The 8,950-nt window shown below is 44.3% G+C and overlaps 1 protein-coding gene across 1 annotated transcript; it reads left to right on the forward strand.

Moving 5' to 3' along the window:
- Window positions 1-796: 796 nt before the first annotated feature.
- LOC149068062 (eukaryotic translation initiation factor 2 subunit 2-like) lies at window positions 797-8,111 on the forward strand. The gene is made up of 2 exons (XM_089251576.1): window positions 797-924; window positions 6,921-8,111. Exon 2 carries the CDS (start codon window positions 6,946-6,948, stop codon window positions 7,960-7,962), a length of 1,017 nt encoding a protein of 338 aa, XP_089107702.1. The 5' UTR covers window positions 797-924; window positions 6,921-6,945; the 3' UTR covers window positions 7,963-8,111.
- The last annotated feature ends 839 nt before the right edge of the window (window positions 8,112-8,950 follow it).

The raw sequence follows: 8,950 nt of genomic DNA on the forward strand, positions 1-8,950 counted from the left end.
TTGTTTTATACCAGGGACGCACGCGAAACCTTTGGCTTCCCTAATAAGGGTTCCATCCAGGTTGCGAAAGGCATTCCTGAAGAATAGAAACAGCCAGAAAAATCATGAAAGAGATTTTTCATGAAATCAACTTTCAGAAAAATCACGAAAGAGATAATTCCAGTATTAATGAAAAGTAATTCCATATTGAAGGAAAAAAAGAGATAATTCCAAAATTAATGAAAGCGATAATTGAAGCATTAATGAAAGATAATTACAGATTGATGAAAATGATGATTCCAAAATTAATGAAAATGATGATTCCAAAATTAATGAAAATGATGATTCCAAAATTAATGAAAATGATGATTCCAAAATTAATGAAAATGACGATTCCAAAATTAATGAAAGAAAAATTCTAGTATTAATGAAAGAAACAAATCTAGAAATGATAAAAGAAACAAATATCCAGAATTGATGAAAGAAATTATCCTAGAAGTAAGAAAGAAATAATATATATATATATATATATATATATATATAATTAGTAAAGGAAATAATTCCAGAATTAACGAAAGAAGTTATTCCAACATTAATGAAAGAAATTATTCCAGTATTCATTTCTACGCTAAAATTGGCAATTTTAACATTGATCTCTATGGGGATCATCCAGTGTGTGTGTCCCTCAGGAGTGATGCTGATGATGATTATGACCTCTATTCGAAAAGCCTCATAAAGTTGCACGATTATCCTAGGAACATTACGACTTTGTCGTAAGTATTTGTCTAAAGTTGAGTGGCAACAAACGAAATCTCGAGGAATGTCGTGTGTGGGATCGGATTCAAATGGACGTATTACATTTCTGAGCCGGTTTCGCTTTTTAATTTTAAATTGAATACCGTTTCGGTTTAGAGGTCAGCGGTTTGTCCAGGATCTTGTGGAACCGTGAGTGTTGCCAATTTTTATCTATGTTTTTAGTGTAAATTCCCCCCCCCCCCTTCCGATGGTGTCAATTTTCGATTTATAGACATTTGCGTTTTTAGCTGAAGCGGGAACCGAAATCCCATGTGGTTTCGTCTTGGGCTTCCGAGCATGGGCGCCACACAAGACTGACAGGGCCCCCAGCCCCGGACGGTTCTTTTTTGTTTTTTTAACTATAAATTCATGACACAGGGCCCCGTGATAAATCTGTCATCTGGCCGTCAAAGATCTGGTTTAGGGGGCCTCCCTAGCATGTTAGGGGAGGGAAAGGACTTGTTTTCAGCTTTAATCGAGAAATTTGAGAATGTTTTTGAGATTTCAAACGTCATGTGATTCGGTCCCACCCACTCTCACCATCTCGGGAACCGGGACCCCCTCCCCCCAGGGTAGGGTCACAGCTTCGGAGGGGGGGGGGAAATGGGTCTGGTCAGCACCTCCTAGAGATAGAGGAGAGGTCTGGTGCCCCGGGCACTGAATCGCGGCGGAGGAAGGGGCGCTGAATCCGCTTTTTAACTGCTCTTTCCACATTGTACGGGGCACCAAAATGCATGCTTGCCCCGGCCGATAAATAATTGTGGGGTTATTGAGTGCCGTCCTAACTCATGGGCCCACCCGTGTATGACCCGGGGGCCTCAAGGGAGGAAGGGGCACCCTCACTAAAATGAGATCTGATTGAAATTCTTGAGAGTATTGATCACTTATTTATCGCGGGGTCCCCATGATGATGTTAAGTGTGCTTTTTTTTCGGGCCACTTCCAAGGCCCTGACTCATTGAGGCTCGGGGTAAATCAAGCATGGAGGGGGGACACTGTGGACTAAGGCTGGATGTTTGTGTGTGATTTGTGAATTTGGGGGGGGGGTAATATCAGCCTATGCTCCCCTTGACCATAACTAGGGTTAAGGATGCTCAATGCATCACTTGAATATGCTGTTTTGATATCGGGGTCCCTAAACTTATGAGACTCCGTGCAGGGAGACTCTCTTCCCCCCATTTGGCCGGGGATCGGGTCCAAGCCACGCCACATTTCTTACGGGGAATTCTGCTGTAAATTTATTATAAAAAAGCAAAAACCAACTAGCCAATGATAGGCGTTGTTTCTGGAGCCAGGGACGTCTCAACAGCATCACGGGCTGAAGACCGGCCTGGCTGGAGTCCTGTCGAAGCCACCAACTTCCACTCGTGATGGACTGTGTATGTATGTTGGACACGATTTTTCTTAGGCTTTAAAAAAGGCATTTGCCTAGTGTTCCCAGGGTTTTTGGGACCCAAAACAATAAATTCTTACTAATCAACACCAAACATTGTTGGCTCCAGTCGCGGATGCTTCTAATGTGTGCTTTCCCATCCAGCGCCCCCCCCCTTCCCTTCAAGCTTGATTTGTATATATATATATGCATCATAGGCCGTATGTCAACATAGACATCTATTTTACCTTTCACTTGTAACGGGGGGGGGGGGACTAGCATGGCCCCCACATCCTGAAGCAGGACCCCTAGGCTGGGATCTTTTGCGGGCCCCCCCGACAAGATTTTCACGGGGGGGGGCCCCCTTTATGATGAATTTATAGCGTGAAAAGCTAAAAATTTGTGAAAATTGTCCGGGCCCCGAGGAGCCTTGTCAGCCCACCCCTTGTGGGGGCCATGGGAACCAGAGTGATAGTATGTGAAAAGTATGAGTTATAGTAAGTGAAAGTATGTGAAAAATATATGTGAACAATCAATACATGATTTGCAGGGCCGTCATTTCAACTTTTTCCAGGGGGGGGGGGACAAAGCACATGTACATGTATATATATATATATATATATATATATATATATATATATATATATATATACATACACCATTTTTAGTGTATTTTCAAAAGCCAGGGGCTCCCTAAATGACGGAATGACGGGGGCCTGGTGATTTGGCCATCTTTTTCCCTTTTTTCGGTCGTTTCTCACATTTCGGGGGCGGGGACCAGACCCCCCCCCAAAGTCCCATCCTCGCTACGGCTTAAGAAAGTATATGATCATGTGAGTCACCAAGTGAATGACCAAGTATGTGACCATATGAATGACCAAGTGAATGCGTGAATGACCAAGTATGTGACCATATGAATGACCAAGTATGTGACCATATGAATGACCAAGTGAGTGGGGGAACCGACCGTATGAGTGAGAGTGGACAAGTGAATGGGTGACCAGATGAATTGGGTGCGTGACCGTATGAGTGGTCAATTGAAGGGGTGATTGTCTGCATGAGAGAACAGGTGAGTCGGTAGGTGACTATGAGTAAGTGACAGCATGCGATCGTATGAAAGACCAAGACCAAGTGGTCTCTAACTTGGTTACTCATACGACCACGCACCTGAGCACACATACGGTTACTAACTGGTGTTCACTCATACAGTCAAGTACTTGGGTCATTCACTCATACAGTCACTCACATGATCATTTATGTCAGTCACTCACGCTCACTCATAAGGTCACTGCCTTGGTCACTCGCTACGGTCACTAACTTGAGCATTAATACGGTCACTCATACAGTCAAGCATTTGGCCACTCACTCACTATTAAGGGGCCGTTAAAGTATTACGTAAGCAAATTTTTAACCATTTTTGACCCCCCCCCCTGTCAGCAAATCGTCATCAGCTCTGCCCCTCTGAATCCTAACTCATGTTTTCATAAAGGGTGGTTGATGACGTAAGCATTATCCAACCCCCCTCTCCCTTGTCATCGAAAGTCAGCAAATCGTAAACCCCCCTCCCCCTCATCGATGATAACGTAATACTTGAACGGCCCCTAACACATTCACTAACTTGATCATTCAAGTGGTAAGTCACTCACTCACGGTCGCTCCCTTGGTCAGTCATACGGTCGCTGACTTCATCACGAAAGTCGTCACTCACATGGTCATTCATACAACCACGCGCCTAGTCATTCGTACTGTCACTAACTCTATTACTAATACGGTCAGGCACTCATACAGTCGCTCACTTGATCATTCATATGGTCATTCACTAAATCATACAGTCACTCACACTCACTGACTTGGTCAATCAATAACTTGGTCATGCACGCGCTCAGGGCAGGCGAAATATCAGAAGGGATCCCGTAGAATCTATGGGTTCAATATAGGATCCAATGCAAAGGTGCCGATACGGGAAAAAAAACACCCATTAGGGAGGGGAGGTGGTCCGGATTCGCCAGACGTCCAGTACTTCCAGGATTCCAGGTTCTTTAGAGATAAGGACATGCGCTGGATCAGGCGCGAATCTTAGGGAGGGGGTGACGATGAGGGCGATGCCCCTCCCCCCCCCCCTCCCAAAAGCCGGAAATAAGATGAAAATAATGGTTGTCTCGTAAAATACAGTACTTGCATTCACTCTCACTAATTCGACCTCCTCAACATATTGCTCTGGATCCGCGCTTGTGCGCTGGATTGCATAGCAATGAGTTAGTGGGGGGGGGGGGGGGGACCCACAAGTGACCAGAGCTCCCTGGGATTCGGTGCTCGTAATCTTACGGATTGGCTCAAGAACGGGTACACAAAGGAAAAAATATATTTCTGAGTTGGGGGGGGGGGGTCATTCCGGGGCTATAATTTTTTGTTTTTTCATGCCACAAATTCATTATAGAAGGGCCCCGTAAAATGTGTAGTTTCGGGGAGCGGGGCCTTGCTCAAGGATGTGGGGGGGGGGGACTATGGGTGACAGTTGTACCACATAGCGCAGGGGGGTCCTCGATGCTGTTTCGATTCACTCCGTAAGTAACCGAGAGTAAAAGTGAGTTAATGGTTTCGCCACCCGTGGGCGATGCTAATTTGTCGCCCTTTATCCATTCTAGTCTAAAATTTTCTTGACCACTCATTCCCCAAATTGGTTGCCCTGGACTATAGCCCGCTTAGCCGCCGCCATAGACATAGTAGACTACTTCACTGTAAATATTCCCCTGTCTCAAAGTCACTCTTTTGGTCGCTCACATGCTTGCACACTCTCTAGGTCACTCTTTTGACCGCTTATTGCAGGGGGTGCACAACCTCCGGCCCACCAAGGGGTTCGATCATAGACTAAGATATATATTATTCTAACTCTGTGGGTTCGATCGAGCCCAGGAAAAGTTATTCTGGTAGAAAATTATCAATGCATGCAACACGATAAAAGCCTATGCTGACCATATTTCCTTCATAAAAATACGGGAAATCGGCAAAAAAAAAAAAAAAAAAATTGTCAAACGCAAGTGAAAGTGCTAGTTACAGCGAAAAAGTAATTATCAAGGACAAGTTAACTTGCCAATTACAGCAAGTAAAGGTGCCAATTTCGGCCAAACGCAACTGAACTTGCTGATTACTGCCAAAAAAGCATCAACGGCGTTAATTTATAAAGCTTGAAAATAAATCTCCATTGAATTAAAAAATTCAAGTAAGCTTTGTTAAAAATGTTAGGGAAAACCGAGACATTTTACGAAAAGAATAGCGACGACCAAAATTCTGGGAATGTCCCGTAAAATACAGGTCACGTGATCCACCCTATACATAAGATTTTCTAGCCCAGGAACTCCAGAATCACCGCATATCTGACCCCGCGGACTGAAAAGATCATGCCCCCCCCTCCCCCGGCTTATTGAATTGTTCCCTCGCTCTGTAGGTAGGAAGCGGATTTGCAATTGTGCCGGTTGCCCCAGCCTAGTGTTGCGCAATGTAGCCTCTGCGGTGGCTGTCAGTGACGGATTCGCATCGCGAATACCCGGGTTCGAACCCCACCGTCGTCATAATGATGGTCGGCTGAAGTTGAGTAAATTCGAATTGATCTCCGTTAAAAAATCTCGCCAAGGAGAGCAACATTCCTACAACGGTACAAATGTTCAAGTATTACACTTCACTCACTATTTGAAATATAGATGGCAGCACTGAAGAAACAAAAACCACTAGATGCGCAATCAGACTGTAAGGTAAACACGTTTACACACTTCCAGCACAACTCACTAGGTAGTACTTGCCTTGAATGTCCCCCCCCCCCGTTAAAAAGTCTCGCTACAGAAAGCAAAAGGCCTACAAAACGGTACAAATCTTCAATCATTACAGTTCATTCACAGTTCGAAAATAGATGGTAGCATTGTAACGCCGCTGTGGGATGGTCGAGTGGTCATAGTGACGGACTCGCATCGCGGGAACCCGGGTTCGAGCCCCCAACTTCGCTATAGTGGTGGTCGACTGAAGTTGGTTTTGTGTGGTTCCCAACTTCGAGGTGCCAATGCGAGCCGATCTCCCCGTCAAAAAGTCTCGCCACAGAGAGCAACAGACCACCTACAAACAGTACAAATATTCAGTCACTACACATCACTCACTTCACTTCTGAGATATAGATGGCAGCACTGAAAAATCAAATACAACACTATATACGCACTCAGACTGTTAGGTACACGCTTACACTTCCGGCACAACTCACAAAGTAGTAAATCACCCACGGATGGCGATAGACCTGAGTTGTGCTCGGTTTGTAAGACAGATAGGTAGCATTATGTAACAAACGCTACACAGAAACAAACTTGGGAACCTTACACACGTTAGGTTCACAATACGTACACGCACACTTGAGCTGGTACCAACTCATTAGAAGTTCCGCAGAGGAATATGGACGAGATGCGTGTGTGGATTAGTAGTATTAGCCTTAATAATTGTCCATGGGGTATAGAACTGGAGTTGTGGTCGGTTTGAAAGGAAGAAGAAAGAAGGGCAATACTGTCGCTGAAGACAAATGTTTGGGAACCACTGACCTAGAGCGTATGCAAGCTATGACCGAAAGAGTGACTTAAAGAGCGTGTGAGAATCCGCACCTGACCGAGCTTGAATATCAACGCTCGACATCTCACTTCAAGCGATAATTAAGATTTAAAGCATTGAAAAAAAATAGTTTTCCCAGTGTTTTCAAAACTTGAAAAATCTTGACACTCATAATTTTCAATTTCCTGTTGTAGAAGGGATTCATCGAACAGGAGGTTCATGGCTCAAGAAGCGACAATGTTTGACCCGTCTATGAAGAAGAAGAAGAAAAAGAAGAAGGTTTCCTTCTTTGATGTTAGCACTTTGGAAGACGATGCCAGTCGAAATGACGAGGAATTGTTGGCAACTGCTGGTGTGGAAGGTGAATGCTCGAAAGCTGTCAAGAAAGCCAACCACGAGCTTTGTCAAAATGGACGTGACAACGATGGTGCCAGTACCACCATCACCCGCACCGATTCCTTGGAGATGGAAAAGACGGAAAGGAAAAGCGACATTTGTAAGATGGAAGATGATCATTCTCAGACAATCGATTCCAAAGGACATTCGCATAATTACAAGGACGATTCTAATGACGAATCCGTCGATGAGGATGAAGATTTGCTCTTCAGTCTGGAAAAGAAGAAGAGAAAGAAAACGAAACTAGACGAGTTGGGAAATTCCAAGACGGACAGTGTCGAGTCCCAACTCCAAGCACTGCAACTGTCCGAGTTCAGTAGCGCCTGTAACGAAATCTGGATGGAAACCGACAGAGATTACACGTACGAAGAGCTCTTGGATCGCGCCATCGACATCATGCGCATCAGCAACCCGCAGATGATCGCCGGCGAGAAACGCAAGTTCGTGATGAAGCCACCGCAGATATTACGCGTTGGTTCGAAGAAGACGTCGTTCGCCAATTTCATCGAGATTTCCCGGATCCTCCACAGGCAGCCCGATCACCTGCAGGCGTTCCTGTTGACGGAGTTGGGCACCAACGGCTCGGTCGACGGTAACCAACAGCTGATCATCAGGGGCAGGTTCCAGCAGAAACAGGTGGAGAGCATCCTGAGGAGGTACATAAGGGAATACGTCACGTGCTATACCTGCAGGTCTCCAGACACCGTCCTCCAGAAGGACACGCGCCTGTTCTTCTTGCAGTGCGAGAGCTGTGGCTCGCGCTGTTCGGTCAACAGCATCAAGTCTGGTTTTCATGCCCTCACTGGTAAACGTGCCGCGATACGAGCTAAGAAAGTATGATAAGCGACTTTTGGGGTGTTTTCTTTGGAAAATATTAGTAGACTGCTCTATATATAAAATGTTTTGCAATAACGAATAAAATTTGAGATCTGGAAAAGAATATGTATCGCATATCCGTGAGATTCATACAATAAAAGATCCTTAATTTTCTGAATAATTTGTTTTCATTGTTTTTGGTAGCCCGGTCTTCCCGCACTTTCCAATGTTATGGGGGGGGGGGGAAGATCTACTCTTGAGTTGCATCATTTGTGATTTATGTTATTGTATTTATCCAAAAATGCTGGTTAAAATTAATCATTCAAAGCGTTCGTTATCAGACGAGAACAAGCAGTCGACTCGCTCAAAACCTAAGGTGCCCATCCCCTTTGAAGTCGCGCTTGCCGCCTTGGCTCAGTGGGCGTGGTGTCGGAGCTACTGCTGAAAACCACTTTTAGCAGACGACATAACATGGGAATCGTGCTGATTTTTTTACATTTTAGCTGCTTATTTTACAGTTTTAAGTAAGTGATCTCTATACAAGGATGACGCCACTCTCCGCTACCATCACGAATGCGCAATGTCCTTGCAAAAAAAAAAAGAACGTGGGAGAATCACCCGATTTTTCAAAATTGTATGTTTCTTAAAAATCAAAAACATAGAATAGAATGATGAATAATACAATCGGATCTCGTTATAGCGAAAATCTCGTTGTAACGAAAACTTTCCCACTCTTTCAAATAAATTTACATAGCAAAAAATGTATTGTGGAATTCCGGTATAACGAAATAGGGAAAATTCGTTATAACGAACTCGAAAACAAATGTCCGAAAAACGTTTTTGAAAAAATCGGACGAAATTGAAATTTCAAATTCAAAAATAAGATCTAACTTTCGAATTAACAAGATGTGGATGCAGCTGTCTTTACCTGGTTTCAGGACATTCATTCCCGAAATGCGCCAGTTACCGGTCCGCTCATAGGGGCCGTTAAAGTATTGCGTCATCATCGATG

Source organism: Pholcus phalangioides, unplaced genomic scaffold (genome assembly GCF_987345545.1).
Source record: "Pholcus phalangioides strain wild (caught in Gottingen) unplaced genomic scaffold, Ppha-v1.0 ptg000027l_1, whole genome shotgun sequence".
Lineage (NCBI taxonomy): Eukaryota > Metazoa > Arthropoda > Arachnida > Araneae > Pholcidae > Pholcus > Pholcus phalangioides.

Coding starts and splice junctions, on each gene's coding strand:
- LOC149068062 (XM_089251576.1), top strand. CDS start 6,946: ATGGCTCAAGAAGCGACAATGTTTGACCCGTCTATGAAGAAGAAGAAG.